General features: G+C 35.0%; 1 protein-coding gene across 2 annotated transcripts in view; it reads right to left on the bottom strand.

Moving 5' to 3' along the window:
• Ssbp2 (single stranded DNA binding protein 2) overlaps positions 1–25,791 on the bottom strand; it is a 242,450-nt gene that overhangs the window by 140,476 nt on the left and 76,183 nt on the right. For both annotated transcript variants that reach the window (XM_042690759.1, XM_042690758.1), the window contains exons 3-4: positions 16,646–16,707; positions 9,833–9,917 (exon numbers count right to left, since the gene is read on the bottom strand). In XM_042690759.1, coding sequence (XP_042546693.1) covers positions 9,833–9,917; positions 16,646–16,707 — 147 coding nt within the window. The remainder of the gene's footprint in view (positions 1–9,832; positions 9,918–16,645; positions 16,708–25,791) is intronic.

Here is a 25,791-nt window from a genome sequence, read left to right as displayed (position 1 = left end):
TTTAATTAACAGAACATGAAGAAACATTTCAATTTTTACTAACTCTAAATGGAACTATTGGATGCTTTCTGGACAGATTTCCCCAGTCTAACTGTACTAAGAAAAGAAAACATAACAGGCTTGAGACTTCTGTCCTTAAAAAGGCTGCATGAGATTGGGTACTGATGGCTCACGCATGTAATCCTAACTACTCTGAGATCAAAGGATTGTGGGTTGAAACCAGTGGTCAGGAAAGTCTGTAAGACTCTTATTTCCAATAAAAGAAGCTCAGGGGGCTGGGAAGGTGGCTCAGTGGTAGAGAGCTTGCCTTGCATGCATAAGGCCCTGGGTTCAATTCCTCAGTATCATATAAGCAGAAAAAAAAGCCAGAAGTGGCGCTGTGGCTCAAGTGGTAGAGCACTAGCCTTGAGGTGAAGAGCTGAGGGACAGCACCCAGGCCCAGAGTTCAGGCCCACGATCCGACCCCCCCCCCAAAAAAAAAGAAGCAGCAGCAGCTCAGGGTCAGCACCCAGGCCCAGAGATCAAGCCCCAGGACCAGCAAAAATAAATTAAATAAATAAATAGACTTCATACAAGTGATTTAGGGAAGATTCTTACCATTTAAAGGACGGCAAGGGTGGTTTGCTGTGTTTAGTTTGTACAAAAAATATGGGTTTTGTGTTGGTATGTACCAGGAAGATGGAGCCTACAGGACTAACGTAAAAACCACTGGGCACTGAGATTCAACTGTCTACCCTGTTGGACATCTTGAATGTTTAGTGTTAAGTAGCTACTGGTGGAATTAAGTATATCATTTGTAACTAGAAAGGGGTTTGTAGAGCTTGTATTGTTTCCTCCAGATCTTCTTCTGTAAACTTTTTCCTTTTCCTTCTGACTTAACCTTCCTCCCTCCTCTTTCCTTTCCTTTCTCCTTCCCTTTTTCCTTCCTTCCTTTCTTCCTCCTTTATCCTCATCTTTATTTATTTATTTGCTTTATAAGCTTTTGCTGCCATGAATTAGATAGACGAGTATCATATGCTGCTAAGTTCTGAGTCCTTCTGGTGAATCATTGGATCTGGAGGAGGTCCTGGAAGATTTCTGACACACATGGTTACCATATTTGTCTTAAGTAAAATAGTGACATTGTCCTTTTTCTTCTTAATTCTGGTTATGGTCATTTGTTTATTCAAGATGAAGTCTCAAACTTTTTCTGCCTAGGCTGACCTAGAACTATGGTACTTCTCTCAGCTTCTCAGTATCTAGGATTATTAAGTGTGTGCTACTGGTGCCCAGCCCGCTTTGTATGTCCCTCCCCCACAGTATAACCCCTGTTTTCACTGTATTTGATGTTGGTATAATTTGGGGAGGGGAAGGGAAAAAACAAATTGTTTAAATAGGGATACAGGTGAACCCATTCCAACAATGAAATGTACAAGATGGTTTGTCGAAAAACAAACTTTACAACTTTGGTGGGGTGGGGTTGGGATGGGAAGGAAGACTTACAGAGATTTTTGCAGTAATGGGCTTAGAAAAAGACATTCACAGTCCATTGATGCAGAAGTCAGACGAATGACTGATTGATTGTCTTTGGTAAAATCTGAGGACCTCTAGCTCAAAAGTACAATTTCCCAAGCTTATGTGACTGAGTATATATAAATCCCTCTAGAACAGTGTTCTTTCAGTTACTTACTCAACTGATCCAAAAACCTTCTTCAAAAGTTAAGTGGCCAGTATATTCTGGACATATTAGGTAGTGGAGACACCAAGGAAATACAGCCTCAATGTTTCTACACTCATGAAGCTTAATAAATACTAAACTCTCAAGCTCCTCAAAGCCTTCCCTTAACTCTGCAGGCTGACTTTAAAGCACAGCCTCCACTGTTGACATAATACATTGCATTTATTTTCCTTTCAGACTATGTTTTCTTGTGATCATCTATTGACTTGTCTTCTCTATTAGATAGAAATTACTTACTGGCTGTGTTTCTGTTTTATTTCTAATCTCTTTAGCACACAGACTTGTGTCTGGCAGTCAATAAATGTATTTTTAATTAAAGAAAATTTGAAATTTTTAAGAAGGAGGGAGTGAGGTGTCCTAACATTCATACTAAAAATAACAGAAGATACAGATCAAATGCTAGAAATAAACCACAAAGGATACTAATTTTTTTAATATTTCTGTGGCTCACAAATAATGAAATACTACAAAGCTAAAGGCTCTAGTTAGAAAATAAAATTCATAGCAATGTTCCATGATAATTCTGGCATTGTGATAAATATCTCAGAATTACAGGAAAAAAATTGTAAGGAACAGCTGCATACACAAGAAAAACAGGAAAAGGAAAAGAGAAGCCAGAAATAATATGGTAATCAAACTTTTAAAATAAAAACCATTTAAAGGAAAACCACTAACTTCTTTACAAATTATTTTGCCCGTTTTTTTCTTGCTACAGCAACAAAACAGCAAAGTGAAAGTAGCACAGAAAGACAATTCTTCCGGAATGCTTTCCTTCTAATTTTGCATGCTTGGTTACATCTAAGTGATCATGCTGAAGAATACAGAATAAAACATTTCATCATTTGGGATGTGTTTTTTAATTTAATACTAAAGGAAGAACATGGCACTATTATCCAATCTATGTAAACAATTGATCACAAACAGATGAAATGCTTATGTCAGTGCTTTATTAAACCCTTCCTGGACAACAGTAAAATACAGTAAGCTAAATTAAAACATTCTTTACCAATACAATAGTTGTTTATTTTAACAGATAAATTTTGAATGTGAAATGTCATCATTATATATCTCTAACTGAAGGCCTTTGTGATGATTTGCATGATCCAATTTAATGAAACAATATTATACATAATGTATATTTATTTTCATCAGTGTATCTTTGTTTATAATGGAGCTAATGCCATAGTAAAAATCAATTCTATAGGGGTTAGGAACAGGTAACGGAGGTGTCTGGACATAACAAAGCAAAAGGAGGAATCCTTACAAATCCTTTGGTAGCAAGCCTACACATAATATTTTAAAAATTATAGAAACTAAATGAAGACATACACATATGCAAGTACAAATAAAACTGGAAATATCTGAATGTAATCAGTAAACTATAGCACAGTCTATCTTAGTATAAATATTATTAACAGAATTTTGTAAAAATGTTACAATGGAAGGAAATATGGTAAAGAGTACATGAGATCTCCATGTATTATTCTAGCTATGTATGTGAACCTATAATTTTCTCAAAATTAAATTTTAATTAAAAAACCAATCAGGTACATTCTGCCCTGTGGTCATAATTCATACCCACTCAAATACAAAATACATTCCTCCCTTTCCCCATAATCACAAGTCTCTTCACAGTTCAAAATCCAGATTGTCTTCATCTAAATATGGGCTGAGATGAAAATGATGCCCTTGAGTAGTGTATTTGAGTACCATTCCTCTCAATCTAAAACTTGTACACTAAACAGACAAGTTATCTCCCCTTCAACAAAAATGCCAAAATTACTCAAGTATATGAAAACCACAACAAATACTCCCAATCAAAGGAGGGTAGGAAAGAGTAACGGATAAAGCATGTAATGTCATTGGTCCAAATAAATCTGGAATCTCTGGAAGGGCACATTGTAGTTAGTACCTTGATCAGAGTCCAGAATTACTCAGTGGGAGTACTTTTCTGTGTTCCAGGCCATGTTCTATAGCTTCATGGTCTACCATCTGAGTCATACTTCCTTTTCCATTAGAAAGAAGAAAAAAAAGCTCCTGTCTGCAACTGAGGACTTATCTCAGCTTATTTCCTGCTTATGGAAATTCAAGGATCCAAAAGTAATTTTGTTTGGTCATGGCCCCTTTTCAGTCTCTCTTAGCCTAGGCTGATATATTTCTTTAAAATAAAACTTTAACAAATTTCTATGTATCAATGTATAAATTTATAAGCCAGAGACACAGGCTTTTTTTGTGTGTGTGCCAGTCATAAGGCTTGACTCAGAGCTGAGGTGCTATCTCAAGGCTAGCATTCTACCACTGAGCAACAACTAAACTTTCCATTTTTTTGGATGAGTAATTGGAGACAAGAGTCTCACAGCTTTTCCTGCCAGGCCTGGCTTCAAACTATAGTCTTATCTCCTGAGTCGGTCGGATAACAGGCCTGAGCCACCAGCATTAGGCTATTGAAATAAATTCTTCTTTACCTGGGGCTCCTTGTGAAGCGGCTATGGGACAAAGTCCTAAAGAGTCTTAGAGATATATAATTCCTTTCAATAACATACAGTTTAACAAACCAAGACCAGGAGCCAAAACATCTGTGTTGTGGGGGTTGTCAAATGAAGGGGAGGGAGGTGGATGAATAAAGAGGAAGGGTGGGCAAACACAGTCATAATATTCATTGTATATAGGTGAAAAGAGAACTAGCTACATTTGAAAACAAGAATTCTTTTTTAGCTTATTTTTCTCCAGGCATATTTCATGAGAGGTAGTTAAAGGAAACAAGTGACACTTTCAGAGATTCTTTCTGGATATTTCTTTATTCCAGGCCATCACCTCATTAATGATCCATTGATTCATTTTCTACTTCCCATGTTACCTTAGATGAAAATTTTGCCAAACTTTTTGCCACTAGATAACATAAAATTTTGTTATTTCTGGTTTCAAATAACATGGTTATCATTTTCTGTTAAGCTATCACCAACATCATGAGTCCCCTCTCTAGTTTCCATGAGTAGTCTTCTCTATCCATCCATTAGACCTATATACTTTAGGTTTTATTAAAGCTCCATTCCATTTCCAATATTAAATTCTATTCTGATTATTTCTTGCTATATAACAAACAACATTGGGCTGGGAAGGTGGCTCAGTGGTAGAGCACTTGCCTTGCAAGCTCGAGGCCCTGGGTTCGATTCCTCAGCACCACATAAGCAAAAAGAAAAAAGCCGGAAGTGGCGCTGTGGCTCAAGTGGTAGAGCGCTAACCTTGAGCTGAAGAGCTGAGGGACAGCGCTCAGGCCCAGAGTTGAGGCCCCACGACCGGACCCAAAAAAAACAACATTAAGCAGAATAGCAGAAAAAATAACAATCCTTTATTATGCTCATGTCTTCTGTTCTTCAATACTTTGGACAGTAAATCCTGGCTCTTTTCACAAATTCTACAATGTCTAGACCAAAGTTATGTAGACATTTAATGGCTGTGTGAGCTTCTTCACTCAAATGTTTGTGCCTGGTTCTGGGTTTCTGAAAAACTCGGCTCAGGCACTGAAGACTGAAACTTCTGCCTTAGAACCAGGCTTGGTGGACTGGGTTTTGAGAGGTAGCTTGTAAAAAAAGCCAGACAAGTATTCCATGAGACCAAGGCAAAAGTTTCAAGGCTTCTGATGTAAATTATACCACTCTAATCTCACGGTGTCATATTCTATTGATTACTAACAAATCATTAAAGATGGCATAGATATCAGGGATGAGAAATTAGACTTCAGCTCTTCATAGAAGAATGGCAAGGTTATGACATGGGTAGGATAGAGAAAGGAAACAACACAACAGAGCCAGGGAACCAGTGTAGCACCTTATCCAGACACATGTTGCCAAACCTCTTGCCTCACCATTATGTCGGAATAAAGGCTGACTACAGTTGAGAATACTTCTGGGGTCATCTGCCAGTGGTACCCAGCAACAATCCCAACAGGATTTTCCCAACTCTAGAATTTGGCCACTGGTTTCATTTACATCCCATTATAGTCACATTTTCATGGCACACCATACCTTAATAATTCCCTTCAGAGCCATCTTGGCTCTCAAACTATTGGGAACTATTCTAAAGTAACAATAAAAATAAAGACATGTACTGAAATCATTCATTAATAATGTTAAAGGTCTAAAAATTGTGACGATTGTTATTTGATCCTTTCTTCTTTTCTTTTCTTTCTCTTTCTTTCTTTCTTTCTTTTATTCTTTCTTTCTTTTCTTCTTTCTTTTGTTCCTTCTTTCTTTTTTTTTCTGGTCCTGGGGCTTGAACTCAGGGTCCAGGCACTGTTCCTGAGCTTCTTTTACTCAAGGCTAGTGCTTTACCACTTTAGTGACAGTGCCACTTCTGGCTTTTTCTGAGTAGTTTTTATTGGAGACAAGGACTTCATGGACTTTCCTTCCTGGGTTGGCTTCAAACTGCAATCCTCAGATCTCAGCCTCCTAAGTAGCTAGGATTACAGTCATGAGCCACTAGTGCCTGGCTTACTGGATCCTTTTTTTAAAATGATGATTAAAACTTATCTGAGTCTTACTGTGTTTGTATTATTTAAGTTTTACAAAATAGTTCTATGGTTTCTACAGCATTATACTATCAGGTTGAAAATTTAATAAGTATACACAAATTAAGGTCTGAATAGTCTTTGAAATAGCTTAGTGCCACCAACCAAATCACATGTGAGGAAAGAAACCTCATATATCACCATTCTACTATTGACATTGCCAGAATTACAACAGATAAGAACACTATTTCAGAAGTATAATTTACCACTGTATTCAAAGTCCATACAAGAATTCATATCTATGACAATCATATCTCACCAAATATAAGATGTCAGTGATCATTTTTTCTGGGGTGCATGTCAAACCCAGGGCCTTGCACATGCTAGGTCAGTACTCTGTCGCTAATCTGCATACTGAGCCATGACACTGATCTAAAATTATTTTATGTACCAGCAAATAAAAGGCAAGGAATACTGCAAAATAATTACAGCATGTCAAGAAACACTTAATACATGCTTCTGAAAAGAAAATAACAAGAAAAAGTGCTATTATGTTGAGAAATGTCCCTACCAGTTAATTCAAGTTTCAAAACTTCTAAAAGAAGCCAGTCACGGATCATTTGGGATCATGTAGTTTTCCTACTAAATTTGAAATTATTCCCCACCCCACACAATACATGACTGTTTTCTAAAATGAAATTGTGGCCTATAAAATTCATTCAGCCATTCACATAGTTTGAACCTCAAGTCTTGCTTCAACAAGCACTAAGAGCTTTTGAATCTTAGGAAAGTGTGAATCAAGACAGTGTGTTAACACCAAACAAATTTCATTAGTTGCCCTGAGGTGTATTGTTCAAGTTGGAGGCATCCTGAAATAAGAGAAAGATCTGAGCAATTATTATAGAACATACCAGTTATAGAACATATCAGCTGTGCTATCTAAGTTAGTCTAGCTAGTCTAAGTATTTCTCTCTAAATTGTATTCTCTCACCCATCATAATGCTATTCCTTTTCCCTATCAACCCATTTTGGGCCAAGTTTTTCTTCCTAGTCTTCAATTCTTATTTTACCTTTATTCTCTCATTTGTTTAGCCTATTCTTACAGCTTAAGATGAGTCCTCCCAAGTTTCTGTTCATTAGCTATGTTAACTATCAATAATTTTTTAATTGTCTACCAAAATCCTTACCACAATATCTTTTTGCCCCATTGACATTATTTACAATTTCATTTGCTACCACACTAATTTAGGGCTTTCCTCAATGCCAAAAATATTGGAATAGTTTAAACCTTGAGCCCTTTCTTCAGTTTCTGTTCTATCATGTCCTTAGATTTATTATCTGAAAATATAATTTTCTGTTTCCAATATGCCCAGTGACTTAGCACTGCAAAGGCTTTATACAGAAGAGGTAAAACTATGTGAGACCATGAAAAATCTGAGTTTTCCTGGTTAATTCACACTCAATATTTAATCAAAGATATGTCTTCAACTTCTCTAGATACCGGATTTATTGTCTGAACTTTTTAATTTGTGGATTTGATTGTTGTGGGAAATTTTTTCCATTGTTTACTGATTCACTCTACCGAGAACCCCTGAGAGAGAACTCTAGATTGGGGAAGCAGTCAGATGTAGAAACAGCTATATTAGTGTTTTAGATACATGAACACTTGCCTAAGGATCTGAAGTACGATTAGTGAGAAAAACAGGTTTTTATAACCAGATGGAGGTAAAGGAGAACAAAATAAGTGGGTCAAAAAGATTCATCTATGGTATGGGTAACTTGTTTATTACATGAGCTTTCTGTTTCTATAATAAAATACTTGAAACTAATGTACAAAGAAAAGAGAGATTCAGTTTAGGGTTTAAGGGGCTAAAGTTCAGGATTAGGCAGCTCTACTGGTTCATCTCTGATGAGTACTCATGGTAGACTGTGTCACATGGTGGGAGAATGTGCAGAAGAGATCATGACAGGACAGGAAGCCAGAAGACAAGAAGACATTCAGGCTCCCTCCCTTCATAACAACCTACTCATAAAAAACAAGAAGGGACCCTGTGAGAACTACATTAATCCCCTCTGATGGCAGTGTCCTCATATCCAAAGTACCTTACAAAGTTACCATTACCGCATTGCTGCTAAACTGCAGACCTACTTTCTAGAATACCTTTATGGCACACTCTCAGACCACATCTAAGCCATAATACTGGTTACATTATGGTAGTAGTTCATTAGAAAGAGAAATTCAGGGAAAATAGAAACTAATCTACTTTGGTTACAATAGGAAGCCAAGAGCATCTCTGATAGAGTTCTCTCCCAACTCAATTCTAAGCACCATCTTCTTCCTCATGCTACTTTGGGAGTTACAATTTCATCCAATCCTACTCTTAAATCTCATACAAATCATTTAAATAGGGATACAGGTAGACCCATTGCAACAATGAGATGTACAAGTCGTTATGTCAAAAACGAACTTTACAACTTTGGTGGGGGGGGGGGCGGGGAGAATTATATGAGGGGTGGGGGGAGGATGTGAAGGGATGGGAATGGGAAACAAAGGAGGAGGCTACAATGTTTGATAAGAAATGTACTTGCAACCCCTCTCTACAGTATTTTCACAATAATATATATATATATATATATATATATATAATGCAAGTTAAAAAAAACTCACACTGAATTAATTTCTTTATAAGAACAAGATTTTTTTTTTCTCTTTTGAAGCTTGAATCTGATTGTTATGGATTTTTAGACAGAATTATTCCTTCCCATACTAACCAGATAAGTATCCCTCTGAATTGGTTTTAGGTACTTGCTAACAGATACTTTCATAGGTGCTGGCCTCAATTCTACTTTTAGGAAAAAAAAAAAAAAAAGTGGATTTTCACCATCCCAAATTCAATCTGTGCTTCTCTTATGCTCTAAAACCATAGCAATTCCCACCTTTTCATAATACTAGCTCCTCATTTTTAGAAAACTTTTTCTTGTTTTTCTTTAAAGTCCAATTCTACTAACTCATATAATCACTTTCTAAAACCAGATTTTCAATTTTGCCAAAATATGCTCAAGCCAAGGACAATTTACTGTCTTTCCTTAAATAATGTTTTTTTCCACATCACATTTGTTTTTGACTAAATCTTCTGCCCTCTTATCTAAAATGTCATTTTAATCCATAATTTTTGATAACTCAATTCAGTGGTGTGGGTATTCAGTCTTATAACAGATAATCAAAAGTTGTAAGAAGAACAGAATATTTCCAACTTTTTAAATCTCATATGCAAAAGAGGAGCTTATAATACACAGAAATCTTACAATGAATCTCCTTGGAGAATTAAAAGTTGCTATATAATTTTTATAAATCTGAAATTTCCTAAATCAGACATAATGATAAGAAATGCCTTTAGGAGCTTGAAGTTTGCCTAGGATTTTTAACGCTTCACTAAGCCTCAACACCCCATTGTCTTGCACTTTTATCTAATAAGATTATTTTTCAAGAAAACAAAAACCAATTCCTTGAGTACAAAAGCAAACAAAAAATGACCCAAAAAATTTTTAAGAACAGTGGCTTACAAAAACTTAACAACAGAACTTTAGAAAAGTGTATGTTCACTTACATAATCATGGAAGGCTTTTGCTTCGCTTGAGTGTTCACATGTTTCCCGTCTCTCTGGAGCTGCACAGTAGAGATCCCAAAATACACTGAAAAGTAATTATGGTAACATTAAGAAAATCACATAACACCAATATGATAAATCACAACCTTAAAGTATGAAACATATATTACTCTTTACATAAACTTTTCTTCAAGACAGGTACTTTTTTTGAGAAATTTAAATTCAGGTGGGGCTCTTTATGCAATAATATGGTAGCAATGAGACATCTTTCAGAAACAGTATTTTCCTAAAATGATAAGGTAATCTATAATAGTAATTTTGTATATAATTATAGTACTTTCCCAGTTATCTATGTAAATAATATCCTACTTCAAATATTAAGGTATAATATGACTCATTAATTATTCAAGATAGGGGTGTGTATGTGTGTGTGTATGTGCATGTGTGTATTTGTGCTAGTACCATGGCTTAACTAAAGGCTTCATGATTTTGCTCAACTTTTTTGCTCACCACTGGTACACACCAGCAATCCACACCTACCATCTGTATTTCTGGGTTAATTGGAGATAAGGATCTGACCAACTTTTCTGTCCAAGCTGGCTCCAGAGCTTTGATTCTGAATGTCTCAGCCTCCTAAGTAGCTAGTGCTAGTAGTGCTAGCTACTACCGGTGTGAGCCATCCTTGGCTACCTTGAAGAAAGTTTTGTTATTCCACTTACAACCATTAAATTACATTGGGAAGCCAGGTGACATTGGCTCGTGCCCATAATCCTAACTATTCAGGAGACTAAGATCTAAGGATTGAGGTTTAAAGCCTGTCCAGGCAGAAAATCTTGGAGATTATAATTCCAAAATGACCAACAACAACAAAAAAAAAAATAACTGGACTGGATATATGGCTCAAGCAGTAGACCACCAGTCATAATGGGAAGAGCTGAGTAAAAGGGTAAGGTCTTGAGTTCAAGTCCCAATATTGGCACGAAAGAATTATATTAGTCAAACAAACAAGAAGATTCTTAAACTCTCCATTGTTTTTTTCTTGCAATTAATAAGCAAAATAAGTTAGTGAGTTGGAAAATATCCATTTAACTCAGTTTTTAATATCTGGTTTTAAAACATGATTCTTAAAAATCGTAAGGTTCTGACTATTCTTCCCTTTATTGAAATAATGATAAGAATGAATTGTTAGTTTGAAAAAACAGAAAAGCAAATGTCTGAAAGAACTGATTATAAAGGCAATGATCCATTGTAACAATGAGATGTATAAGACACTATGTTGAAAATGAACTTTACAATTTTGGGGGGTGGAGAAGGAAGAGTTGGGGAGATATGGAAGGAAGGGATGGTAAGGGAAAAACAAAGGAGGAGGTAACAATGCTCCATAGGAAATGTACTCATTACCCTACTAATATAACTGTAACCCCTCTGTACAGTATTTTTACAATAAAAAATATATATGGAATTAAATAAATAATGATAAATTACTTTTATACCATATTCGCAACATAGAAGTAAAAGGTAGACTAAACAAAGTGGCCAAGGATATAGGCGTTAGAGTTGGAAATGTCTGAGAAATAAGCCAGCTCTGCTGAATACCTTGACCAAATTGTTTAAATGTATCAGAAACACCATTTCCTCCTCATGTAATGAGATTATTTTACAAGATTATATAACACAAGCACAATGTTGACCACATTATAAGCATGGATATATAGTAAACATGTGTGTATAAGCATATACATATGTATATATATGTATATATATGCTTTTAACCTAGATAATTCACTTAGTCTGGACTTTTCCTCAGCTAGAAAAAAAATTCTATAGGTCTTACAACATAAATTAAATTCACAATTAATTCAATAAAATAAGATTACCCTCAGAAATGAAAAACATGAGACTGAGTATTACAATAATTTCCTTTAATGCATTCTTTCATTTGTTTAAAATGCCTAAATACATAAGTTATATTGCTTAAGTTATTAAATTTTCACAATTACTATGGATAAGTGCCGATGGCACAAATTATGTCAATATGGTGATTAAAATATGAATTCATTTCTTAAAGGAAGAATTGGGCTTTGTAGTAGGTAGATCTCATAGCAATACTTGGTTTATCCTTTGTTGAAGAGATTTATTAATCTACTTTAATAAGTTATTCTGATTGCCAACTCACTCAACTTGTTTCTTCATTCACAAGAGCACCAAGAGTGAAAACATGTAGACATTTACAGACTGAGATTCTACACAACTTGAGAGGCTGATGATGACTGAACTTCTCAATTCTTCTAATCCCTACTTCTGTTTACTGGTTTATCTCTCCTATTATTGATTTCCTTTATGATAATATAGCTTTTTACACTTTGTAAATATTTGTGAAAGAGGTTTATACGACAGGAGAAATCCATTTTCAAATATTCTATAAAAATAGAAGTCAGAGGTCATAAAGTCATAATGGACCATCAACAAACCTACTTTTAACATATGAGCAAGAAAATATTGTTGACAATATTTGCTATGCCAATCATTTGACCTCGGTAGCAGTCACAGCTCTCGTGGTCATTGTAAGAAGGCAATTTTAATTATAGTCCTGAATTCTTAACATAAAACACAGATTATAAAGCCCAGATCAAAAAAGTTAAGGATTAAAAAGGTCACATATTTGTTGGATTTAAAGCCCATGGTAGTGGCCTCACTGTATACAATGAGCAGAAAAGCTTAGACTCAGGGTATTCCTCTGGAAGAGGAATATGTAACTCTTTATTCTCAGAGACTTCATGACTTCAAAACTGTTAAGAGCAATTGATTTATACAGAGGAAGTGGGCACCTCAAAGAGTACATTAATAGTTTTAGGCGAAATAACTAAAAACATTAAAAATGATACTCCTTTATATTCTGTGTATGCTGAATTTAAACTAGATATGGCAGGAAATTATTAATGCGCCAATTATTTAAAATTTACTGGCTAGTGCCAAACTTTACAAGATCAATATCATGAAAAAGGGATCTTTTGAATCAAAGTGTGAGTAGAAAAATAAAAAAAAAAACAGTGGCAGACTTAAAATCTATAACAAACCAGCTGAAAACAAAATAAAGCAAAAAGTTGAAACTCTAGACGAAGCCAAAGACCAAAGCAGGCAGTAGCTTGTTCTCAACCATGATAATACAGAAATAGCTTAAGTTCATGAGAAATGTAGTTAAAGAGAAACAGGTACACAATCTAAAATTAGTGCTATAATGAAAAAAATCTTTAAATCTTTACTGTTAACCCATTGATCTCACGTGAACAGATGTTTTAAACGATTTCTTATGTCACGTGGTGGACATCATTGTAAAGATTTTAACATAAGAAGAGCCTCAATGACATTCAGAAAGTAGTTAAGGATTTACATTCTAAATCTAGATATTATAAATGTGTATGATATATAATGGTATTTTTACTTGTAACATTATACAAGAGATCAGTCTTCAACCTCAGGCAAACAGCAGAATGATGGTTCATAATTATAACAAACCGTTGCTCCAAATACAGGAACAATACCCAAAGACTGCACCTGTTCCTGCCATATATGTATGCGAGACAAACAGAGGAAACCCACAACCACAACTGACCAAGTGTGGTTTCATTCATCATAGGACTTCTAGAAAGGCATGCTTTCAGGAGAGATTAAAAAGGTGGTATTGAATTATGTACAGGGAAACCATACATAAGGCACTTTGGGACAGATTTATTTTCTCCTTTTAAGAAAGATGCTGAGAACTGAGTACATAAGGCACTAAGTAGGAAATTCTACTAAAGAAACACAAAACAAAACAAGATTTGCAAATACCTCTTCTACCAATTACTGCTACCGAAAACACACATGTAGGCATACTGGACTGGTGCCACAATGAATTGATATACACAATGTATTGATAGGCATTAAACATTAGCAACTTTTGGTGTGTTCGTACTTAGTTCTCTCTTGGGGGTCTATGTGTAAATATTTCAGATATTTTTTAAACAATTTTTTACTCCTCAAAGTTAGTTAACACCACATCCATTAGTTCTCTTATCAAAGGTAGTTCTATCCTACTTTGAAAAAAATCTCTGAATAAGAACAGAATTTCTTGCCATCAAACCTACAAGTACCCCTCTATCTTCTCTTACTCTCTTCTTCCTTACAATTCCTAACTTGCGCATTAGATGATCTTTCTCCCTCATCTCCCTGGTGGCATACATCACTAGTTATCCCTTCTCTCCCGTATCTTAAGCCTCTCTCTACTGCCTCCTCCTTGCAAAAATTAAACACAGCAATTTATCTCCCACCTAAAATGAAAAACTTCTCTTTCAAATCTACGATATGTCTCTGGTTTTATACTTTTACTCCTCATCACAGTTAAACTTTTGAGCGAACTTACCATATTCACCATTTCCTACTTCCCAAATTCTCAGTCACTTCTAGATCTACAAGTGTCACTTCCTGGCTCATTTCTCACCTTGCATATAAGTCTTTTCACTACATTCTGAAAGGGTATGTTCATCCTGTTACTTTACCTTTCCACCATATTTGGCACTGGCAAATCCTCTTTCTGCTCAAAACTTTCCCCTTTCTTTCTCTGAGGCTCTACTTGCCCATCTTTAGCTATGCTTTCTTATCTTCTTTGTAGAGTCCTCACATCTTTAAATGTTAATGATACAAGGGTTTTGCATAATACTCATTTGTCTCTTCACAAACAGACAATAACATTCACTCATCCTCCTCTCTATTGAACATCAAAACCATATAACCAGCTGCTTGTTCAAGAACCTGACTTGGGTAGCATGTATTTCCATTTCAGCATGCTTAAGAAAGCTTCACTCTTCACCAAATCCTGCTAATGATACTTCAAGACATATCTTCCCACATTCTTCATTCCCTCCCACCTGATACACTAGGTTCAAAGCAATCACTCTTTACTCATTGCAATAGCTTTCCTTTTGAACTTATTCCTGTTTTTTCACCATCTACTCAATAGAACTAGACTAATATTGTTAGGATGGGATTAGTCACCTACTTTAAAACCTACTTGTGTGGTATCATCTTTATAACTCAATGCAAACTCAGTCTGCTAATCCAGACTTACTCTTTCTACTCCTCCTACATATTATACTCTCTTTGCCCCTCATCTCTGGTCCTTACAAGTAATACACTCTCTTCAGAACACTCCCTTCTCTATCTCCCCATGTTTCTCTGGTTAGCTCATACATACTTAATTTAGTTAGATAACAGCTGCTCTAGGGTGAAATGTATTTGGTATGTGTCTACATAGTACTCTGCATGTCCTCCATGCAGTACTTATTTCTCACTCCATCTTGAGCTTTTTGCTTTTCCCAGTAGACTGTCACTAGCAATAAAATAAAAATTAAAATAAAATAAAATTACAAATGTAGGAATTTACAATTATTTTGTTCATGGACTCCATAGTATCTGGCACATGAAAGGCATTCAATAAATATTTGTTGATAGAATGTAATAAATAGATTTTACAGATTTACAAAAAGAAATTTATGCAAAGACTCATGAGAAAATGTACCACCCACAACATGATAAAAACACAAAGAGATACAAAGGTATGAAAGGTACTTTTTCAAGGTAGCTCAGTGGTAGAGTGCTTGCCTTGCATGCAGGAGACCCTGGGTTTCCTCAGCACCACATAAGCAGAGAAAAAGCAGGAAGTGGCGCTGTGGCTCAAGTGGTAGAGCACTCGCCTTGAACTGAAGAGCTGAAGGACAGTGCCTGGGCCCAGAGTTCAGGCCCCATGACCGAAAAAATAATAAAATTTAAAAAATTTTTAAAAACCTGCTAAAAATGTATTTCAATTACTCAATTATCTTCCAACCACTGTATCAGAGAACTCTTTATCAAAAATATGCTTTTCCATTTTGAAAAAGTAGAGATAAACTCATTTTTGTATTTTATTTGTAACTTACTCTTCTCTTGTTCTCAGATCTTTTTGTTTGTTTGATAAGTGACTGTTATTTGGGGTAAAACTGGCCTATTATAGCAGATGTCAAATCATATCATTATTTCCCACTCTCAGTCTCATCAAAGAACTGGGGAGCTTGCATACCAAAGCTTATGAATAGATCTATGTAGTAGCCTAGCATTATGAGGAGAAGGAAATAAAATTAATAGTAATAATAATAATAATAGAGACCTTGCTTTCTTTCCTACATATTATATTCAGTCACTTCTGAGTATAATTTATGTAAGAATACAGCAAAAAGTTAGCTGTCTCAAAGCCAACAAGAGAGCCCTCATCAGAAATCAGCCATTCTGGTGAAACAAATAACAAAAGGTGAACCAAAAGCAACAGTAATACTCGCAAGAGAATATGTTGGAAATGAACTTTACAACCGGGTTGGGGGGGGGGGGGGAAGGGCAGGGGAACAAGAAATGTACTCATTACCTCTATACATCACACCTTGACAATAAAATTAAATTTTAAAAAAATCAGCCATTCTGGCATTTGGTCTTGAACTTGTCACCTATAGGACTGTGAGAAGATAAGTTTCCATTAAGCTTAAACTAACCATTCTATGGTATTTTCTTAAACCAGCCTAAACAAACTTATGCAAAAACCATACCTTAGTTGGAGATTCCATACACTATCTTTAATTTCATCTTGACTCAATGGAAATATCTTTAAGTTTATATAACCTGAGTTTTTGTTTCTCAAAGCTATCTTGCAGGTAACAATTTTGAAAAATGAAAAGAGAAACAAGTATATTACAAGCCTACCATAATGCACTGTCAATGTAAATAAAACATGGAATAAAAGATACTTACCACCACCAAGAATGTAAGAATCCCGGTGGTTCCCCCAATGTGATGTTTTTTTCCCATCTTATCTAAAATGAATAAAAAAGGTATTAAATACTTTCCCAATGATACTCTCTCCCCCTTCTCTCTCTCTCTCTCTCTCTCTCTCTCTCTCTCTCTCTCTCTCTCTCTCTCTCTCTCTCTCTCACACACACACACACACACACACACATACACACATTAGAAAGCAATGCTTTATTTAAAATACCATAATTATTTTAAGTTCATAATTTTCATATTATCCTTTACTCCAATCCTCCAAGTACTCATTTCACATAGCAATTTGTAGGCAGCATTAGTATATAAGAGAAGATGGAACCATTATTTTTCTGTGAATTGCTTCTTACAGTGCCAGTTATTAAGATCCCGTACTAGCTCTGACTCTATGCTCTTTGAGATGCTGACACTGAGAATCTATTTGTACCCTACCCTCAGTCCTTCATTAAATTAATTCCCATTAGGTCCCATAAACTAACAACCTCTTGAAAGAGACTGGAAATAAGAACAGGGGACAAGGAGTAGGCATCCCTACTGTGGATGCAACTACAGCAGCAGTTAATTTCAGTGATGATTTAAGCTATTTTCACTTTAGCTGTTTCCAACACAACCAGAACCAGAACCAGTCCCTGCGTCCTCTTTCAGAAGCACCAACAAAACCTCTCCTTAGAGGTCTCACGCTCAGTTCCACAAGCTACTCTGACCTCTTGAGGTACCAACAACCAGACAGCTCTTTCTCTCCCTAGACATCTAAGGCTCAGCTACATGACCTTTCACTTTAATTTTTTTAAATAACCATACCTCTCTACTTTGGTGGCCAGCCCTGGTGACTGTTTATGGCAAATATTGGTTTTAAACAGCTTTATAATTTCTATGTTACCTTTTTGGTTTTTAAACATTTGTTCATTTATACCCCTATATTACATTTTCTCCATTGAAAAACTTAACATGTGTTTAATAAGAATGTATGGACTGTGATTACAGCATGACTCCACAGGCTCTCATGCAGAAGGAATATTTAAGATGTATTCCTTTCGAGCAGAATGAGATGTGTACATAAACGTTGCTATATGAATTGGGAAAAGTAAGTTTTCAGTGCCTTGTTTCCCTCATCTGCAAAATGGGCTAGTAATATTTATCTATTTCAAATGGTTGTCATGAGGAGTTAAACTGGTAAATGTGACAACCAGTAGGAAGACTGACATATAGCAAATGCCTGGTAAATGACAATTGCTATGAATATTTTTCCATTATCCAGAAAAACATACATATAAGAACTTATTCTAACACCACTGACGTAACATTCCAGTGATATTCCATATTAAAATATTCAAATATTTATGTATATAGCAAACAAAATTTAACTTACTAACAAGAATAGTATAAAATACCTCGGTAGACTCCATTCACACAATTAGGAAAAAAATAGAAACCAAGATTAGAACTAAGGAAGAACTGCCTATGCTTCTAGTAGAAATTAGAAAAGTAAACAGTAATCATTTAAACAACTAAGCTTTCATTTATTTAAAATTATTTAGAAACTTGTGATCACAAATAACATTGTAAGATCTGAAATCACAAAACTATTACAGGAAGGAGTGGAAGAAACAGTAGGACTCCTTGGCACAGGGAAAACCTTTCGGAGTAAAGATCCAGAAGCACAGCAAATCAAAGAAAGACTTATTGAATAGGACTACATCAAACTAAAAAGTTTCTACACAGCAAAGGACATAGCCAACAAACTAAAAAGACAGCCTACAGAATGGGAGAAGAATTTTGTCCACCATACATCAAACAGTGTCCTAATATCTAGAATATTAAACAGAGAACTTAAAAAATAAAAATGACACATGAAGGAATGCTTAACACATCTCTGACCATAAAGGAAATGCAAATCAAAACAGCACTGAGATTCCATCTCACCCCAGTCAGAATGGCCATTTAATCAATAAAAAGAAATGATAGCAGATGTTGGGCAAGATGCAACCAAAAGTGAATCTTAATACAGTGTTGATGGGAATCTAAACTTGTTCAAAACTTGCTGGAGAGCAGTATGGGGGTTCCTCAAAAAACTAAATATAGAACTACCCTATGATCCAGCAATTCCACTTCAGGACCTTTATCCAAAAGATTACAAACCAAGATACAGTAAAGCCACCAGTACAACCATATTTATTGCAGCTCAGATGCCCCTCAATGAATGAATGGATCAAGAAAATATAGTATATATACACAATGAAATTTTAATCATGAATTAGAAAGAATAAAATTCCACTATTTATAAAGAAGTGGAAAGACTTGAAAAAAATACATTAACTGAAGTAAGTTAGGCACAGGGACACAAAGGATGCATGTTTTTCTTTTTATATGGGGGTAGATTTAGCTTATAAACTTTTTTTTTTTTTGGTCGGTCGAGGGCCTGAGCTCTGGGCCTGGGTGCTGTCCCTCAGCTCTTCAACTGTAGACTAGAACTCTACCACTTGAGCCTCAGCCCCACTTCCGGCCTTTTCTGCTTATGTGGTGCTGAGGAATGGAACCCAGGGCCTCATGCATGCAAGGCAAGCACTCTACCACTGAGCCACCTTCCCAGCCCCTAGCTTATAAACTTATAAGTGAATGTTCGGTGGTATGCAAGCATAAACAAACCTATTAACGGAAATAAGGTAGATTCAAGGAAGAACTCAAACAACTAATTCCTTAGAAAGACAAAGTCAAAGTTCAACAAAATAAACATCAGGAATCCAGAACTAGAACAGTATGTGGTTGGGGTCAAGGGGAAAAGGAGTAGACTAATGAAGAGGAGAAGAGAGGGAGAAGGTAGTCAGGATTTCAATGTATATCCTACAAAATTAAGAAGAGTGAGGAAAGAGGTGGATACAGGAGGGATGAGTGAGACTGATAAAAGGAATGACATTGATCAAGATGCATTTAGACACTGGAAATCCAAAGCTGACGTTAAATATAATAAATTTAGATATTGGAGATCTGAGTAGTTATATAGTACTTAGAAGCACAGTGTCCTGAGTTCAAAGCCCTGTACTACTGGAGGCAGAAACTAAATATGAGGAGAAAAATCATAACACATTTTAGAACTGTAGCTAGATCCTAATTTGAATACTCCAAAGTAGTAACACAAATAACTTGTCCCACAAAGGGTAACAAACATCTAAATCACCTTTACTCTAATAAATTTAGTTGATCAATAATACATCATCTTGATTCACAAAAATGAGGAAAAGTATTTAATGATACTTATGAGAAATAAAACTCTGATGCCCTGCTACAGTTAAAATTTAGTTAAAAACGTTTGTCTCATTAGTCTCCCAATGTTTGCTTTACTATCTTTCTACTGTCTGATGTCTTCTTGAAAATTTGGATCTCAGACATGAACCCCAGATACATTAATATTCAGATTATTATCACAGGGAAAAAATTCTGTTTATATATTGCAGCAAATTTTTCAAAGTAGTGTTCTTATATTTCATCTCAGCTTATCTTAGCTTACCTAATATGTCCATGAAATAAAGCCAATATTTCTAAATAAGTACTATTCTTAATTAAAAGAAGAAGAATGTGAGAACACTTGTAGAGGAGTTAAAGCAGCATAACTAGGCTATAATGCCAGGGTGTGTTACAGGCAGGATCAGACTTAGAGTCTAATGAGCCCCAGTACACCACATCAGTCACTAAGCAGTCTCTTTCAATGCATTTCTACAACCAATCATCAGCTATTTCAGGAGATGAAATACCCTAAGAAACTATCTGTATAGCTTATATTTGGTATGGTCTTTTATCAGAGGAAGCCTGAAGGTAGTCCCTGTGTATTTTTTAAAGTATTATATCTTATTATTCCTTAGAGGAACTAAGAGTATTTCACAGACATCAATGTTTTCAGCCTCATCACATTTTTTAACTACATAGTGAGTAGAGTGCATCTTTGTCATTTCAAAGTATAAGTCTGTGCCAGAAGTAGCTAGAACTTTGGTCTATCATATTAAACTCAGAAGCTATCCTTTTATAGTTTCTGAATGAACAACACTTAGCTCCAAAGAAAAGCTGGTTCTCCACATACACATGTTTCCATTGTGAATGGTATCACTAGCTTGGAATAAACCACTATTCCAAATCTTGCTTATTTACCAAAAAGCATAAATCAGTGCTTAACACAAGGCAAAAGAGAACTCTGACATATGATAAAACTAAGTCATATTTTATGAGACAGTATTAGAAAAATAGGAATTAGAAACAACCTGAGAAACATTTATCAATAGTATATCTACCCCTTTGTATGGTATTTTCACAATTAAAAAATAAGAATCAGGGAAGATATGGAGGAAACAGAAAAAAATAAGTTTTGATACCGTTATGATACAAAGCATTAAAAAGTATGAGATATGGAAAGGACCATTTTTACTGATTTTTCAAGATGCTAGGTTATAGAATAATATGTACAGTATAAAATACTGTTTGCAAAAAAATTCTACAAATGTCTGTGTACATTTGGATGTATTTATATTAAAGAAATCACACCAAATTTACAACTATTTTCTGGGAAAGGGTAATGGACAAGTTTCATTTAAAAATTATAACAATTATGTATTTTTTAAACTAACATGAATTACTAATTGAGAAATAGCTAGAAAATAATCCTAAATGTAGGCTGTTACTTTTGAAACAAATATTTTGTTTCTAAATAATGGTATAAGTACTTTCTGTTATACAAAGTTTTATGTACTTCAAGCTTGTTTAGGTTTTGAATGGAATCTATGTCAACAAGTTTGTTCCCTTTATTCTGTTTTCCTTTAACCAATATCTCAGTCCCCATGTTTTTTCCCAGCCCAAAGGTTTATTCTTGTTTAAATATCCACCACTCACCTTTCCATCACTTGACTGGATACATACTCTTTGCCTATTACTTTCATGTAAATCTCAAGGCCTATTCTTGTGCCATATTCTGCATGAGGGCCTTGTCTATGATTGTGCTCCATCTATCACATGATCCAACACTTTCATCATTTCTCCATAAACTCACAACTAAACATTCAATCATGAGCCAAAATAAATCAGAGATAAAGCATGCTAATTTATGGCATTATTATAAATGATGTACAATCCAGTAAAGTATTTCTTTTAGGAATGTATTCTATATATATTGTCAGATGACAAAAGCTTAAGGTACACATCCACAAAGACACACACACACAAATACAAACAGACACACACACACACACACACACACACACGACCATTTTATTAACACATTCTTTACTTTTACAAGACAGAAAGCAATCTAGGTGTTTACCAGTAGAGGGCTTGGTAAAATATGACACATTTAATAGAATGAAATACTCTACAATAATAAAAAGAAAATCATGACATTTCATAAATCAGTATAATTTCCAAACCAATAAAAGAGAAACAAACAACAAAGCACAAAACAATGGGTATAATCATTTGTACACACAAAGAAAAATAATAACACAATGAGTACTTAACTTTTCAACCTTAGTCGCTTCTGGCAAGGTATACTGGTACTAAAAATTTACCTATTATCTCTCATTGCTACCATACACATTTCTATAATCCTTTCTCCATTTGGGGTTGGTATTTTGGAAATTACATTTCCTATACTTTGTCAGTTGAGTCTGGTTAAGTTCTGACAGTAGGAAATTATAGCCAGAGATGAAAAATCTGGAGGAAGAAAAGCCCCTTGCCTTTGCCTCCAAAAGTGAAGAAACTGCTCAATACTCAATATACTCAAATAAGTAGGTCTCCCAATTTTAAGCTCCTTGTGTAACAGTAAACTGTGAGAAAAAAACCTAGAGGGAGGATTTAAATAAAACTAAACTGGCTAAGAAATTTATTTATTGATAACCTTAAACTTTCCACATGCTATAGATAAAATTAAGATTTGAGAAAGCTAAGTGGGGTGCAGAACTCTAAAATAGTACATTTTAACTTTTTATTGTTCATAATTAAGAGATAATGTCACACAGACACAAGGTAACAGATCTAATGATGTAATTGTTTTAAATGTAAATGTAAATTGTTTAAATTTCCAAGGACTCCTTTAATGAAGAAGATAAAGTATAAATTTCCTACCATAGTATGTAAAGGTCTTTTTATAGTCACTTGCAGGATATACTACCCGCTTAGAGAGAGAAAGACTTAAAGCCTTCTTAAAAATATAGAGTTCCAAGTCCTTCAGGTAGAAAGGGGAGGAATGTTGAGGCAGTCTATAGCAATGAGTGACATCTAGATTATAGATGCCTAAAGGTATACACCAGCAAAGACCAGCTATGTTTCATGGAAACTTAAAATGTGAAGAAGGAAATAGAAAGCTATTACAATTATTAAGTCTACAGTGTTCTCGGAAATGGCCTCTCACAAACACAAACCTTCATGCTTCTACCTCTAAATTCAGATAATTTAAGAAAATATATTTTTCATTATGTTTAAGTAACTATCAAAATAATATGTCTTTGTATGTTTATTTTGAAGAACATGTAAAAATCTTACAAGTAAGGATAAAAATCCCTTTACCTCATTAACATACCATTCCAGGAAACAACTAGCCAAAAAAGTACATTCTTTTAAAACTTGTACTATATATTACACTAATCAGTATGTACCAACACAAATACATTCTTCTGTTTTATGATCATGGGTTCCCATACAAATGATATCCTTGTACTTCTTTCACTATGCCTTGCTTTAAAGTATGTCTATGTAAAACCAAGTCGCTTTAACTTATTCATCTACATTATGGAAAGTCTATACAATTAACTTAAACATTCTCAATTGTTTAGGTAATAAAAATATATTTTTACAGTGCCATTCAAAATTTTGAATCTAAATAGTGAAGAACGGTTCTGAGAAACACACTCATCTTCAAAACTCAGAGATATTCTGAGTTGTTTGTGAAATACAGTTAAACCTACCTTATATGTCAATTTATTACACATGATTTGGACCAAGCATGGACAAATAAATAAATAAAAGGAATTTCAAAAAGAAAATTTTTTTCTCAATTCAAAGGATGCTACAGCTACAGCACAGCCCTTATCCCTATCCAAAGGACACAGGCAGCCTCATCTCAGTGTATGGGATCCAGGTCCTTATCCTAATCAAAAGGAAGCTCTGTTTAGAGCTTCCTCATTTAGTGACCAGACCAATTTACTGTTCACTCTCCAGATGAAACATTAAAGAGAAGGATCAAGTGAAAATGGAAAAGCTCACCATAAACCAGCTAGAACAGCCAATATTTGTCCAATGATGAGCAAGATATGGGCTACAAAAGTGAAAGAGTGCTTTCTGACCCATGCTTCTAACATGCTCTGAGAGCTCCACTCTAGGCTCCCTAACACACTTGTAACAAGGCAGAATAATCCAACTCCAGGTATCTGCTGCTATTTCACAGGGGTTTCCTGGCCTCAAACTATCCCATGAGAATATAGATGGAAGGAGAGCATCTATTTTGCTAACAGAGCCCAGGAGACTCGTCCCAATAAGAAAGAAAAATTGACTCAAATAAGTTCATTCTCTTATCTGTTATATATTGTTTTCTCTTTATTTTTCCCTTTCATTTCTCCTATTTCTCACTAATCACAGAGTATTCAACTGGTTGTTTGTTATACTTCTTTCTTTTGATATTCTTAGTTTTTCTGTTCCGTCTCAATCTCTAATGATATATATATATATATATATATATATATATATATATATATATGCAACACTCACATTCCACTCCTCCTCTTCCCATCATATGCCTTTGTTACTGCTTTCCTTACAATGCTTCGTTTCATTGCCTAACTTTTACGTTTTTTTTGTTTTTTTTTTAGGTCCGGTCATGGGGCCTGAACTCTGGGCCTGAGCTCTGTCCCTCAGCTCTTCAGCTAAAGGCTAGCGCTCTACCACTTGAGCCACAGCGCCACTTCTGGCTTTTTTCTTTTTGCTTATGTGGTGCTGAGGAATCGAACCCAGGGCCTCATGCATGCAAGGCAAGCGCTCTACCACTGAACCACCTTCCCAGCCCCCATTACCTAACTTTTAACTCCTAAAAATTTTATTTTTCTAACCCCTTCTATACTATATAAGAATGTCAGCCTCCTTTATACACAACTTGATTAGTCCCACAGATAATGATGTCAAATATTTTTATATAAATACCTAATTAGGAATTAAGCTGAAGAATTGGTTATTGCTAAGTTACACTCACAGGCTAATGGTAAGAAATGAAGTATTTACTTGGCTAGTACCCAGTCCTAACATAATATAGGGAATGATTCAACAGTAAGATGTTGGGACAACTAAAAGCCCAAGCCACAAATTAACTCAAATATGCAAATCTCAATGTCGGAAAAACAGAAAATACCACACAAAGTTAACAGTCACACTGCAAAGTATCTGGATTACAGTAAGGGAGTTGAAAGTACAAATACTGAACTTAAAATATTAATAAGAATTATCAATGATATGAAAGAGAACACAAATAAAGACATAAAAATACAAGCAAGCAATTAAGTAAATCCAAAGACAGCAGAAATAAAAAATTAAATGAAATTAAAATCAATGTAAATAAATACCTAAATGAACTCAAAGGATACAGATAAACAGCTAAACAAGTTCAAGGAATATACAGATAAACAGCTAATAGAAATGAGGAAGTGAATGCAAGACATGAAAAGGGAACCCAATAGATTGAAATATTTGGAAAAATATCAAACAGAAAAGATACAGTAGTGAAATCAGAAGACAAAGAAAAAAGAGAAATTTGTAAACGTTTCAAAAGTAAAAAACAAAATGTACAAACCATAGGCATAGAAGAAGATGATGTAATAGCTAAAGGTATAGGAAACATGTTCAATAAAACATTAGCAGAAAACTTCCCAAACTTCAAAAAAGAGAAGCCCAACAGATCAGATCAGAAAACAACCTCCTCATAAGGTTAGTTAAAACACTAAGCAAAAAAAAAGTAAAAAATACTGAAAAACTTCAACAGAGAAATACCCATTCACTTATAATGGGTAAGCCCACCAAAATAACAGAAGACCAGACCTCTCAGAAACCTTAAAAGCAAGCAGGTCTTGGGATGACATATTTCAAGTGCTGAAAGT

This window comes from Dipodomys spectabilis, unplaced genomic scaffold, assembly GCF_019054845.1.
Source record: "Dipodomys spectabilis isolate Male_0828 unplaced genomic scaffold, ASM1905484v1 ptg000140l, whole genome shotgun sequence".
NCBI classification, from domain to species: domain Eukaryota; kingdom Metazoa; phylum Chordata; class Mammalia; order Rodentia; family Heteromyidae; genus Dipodomys; species Dipodomys spectabilis.
Note: the sequence above shows the minus strand (reverse complement) of the source record. Positions and strands in the feature narration are given on the sequence as shown.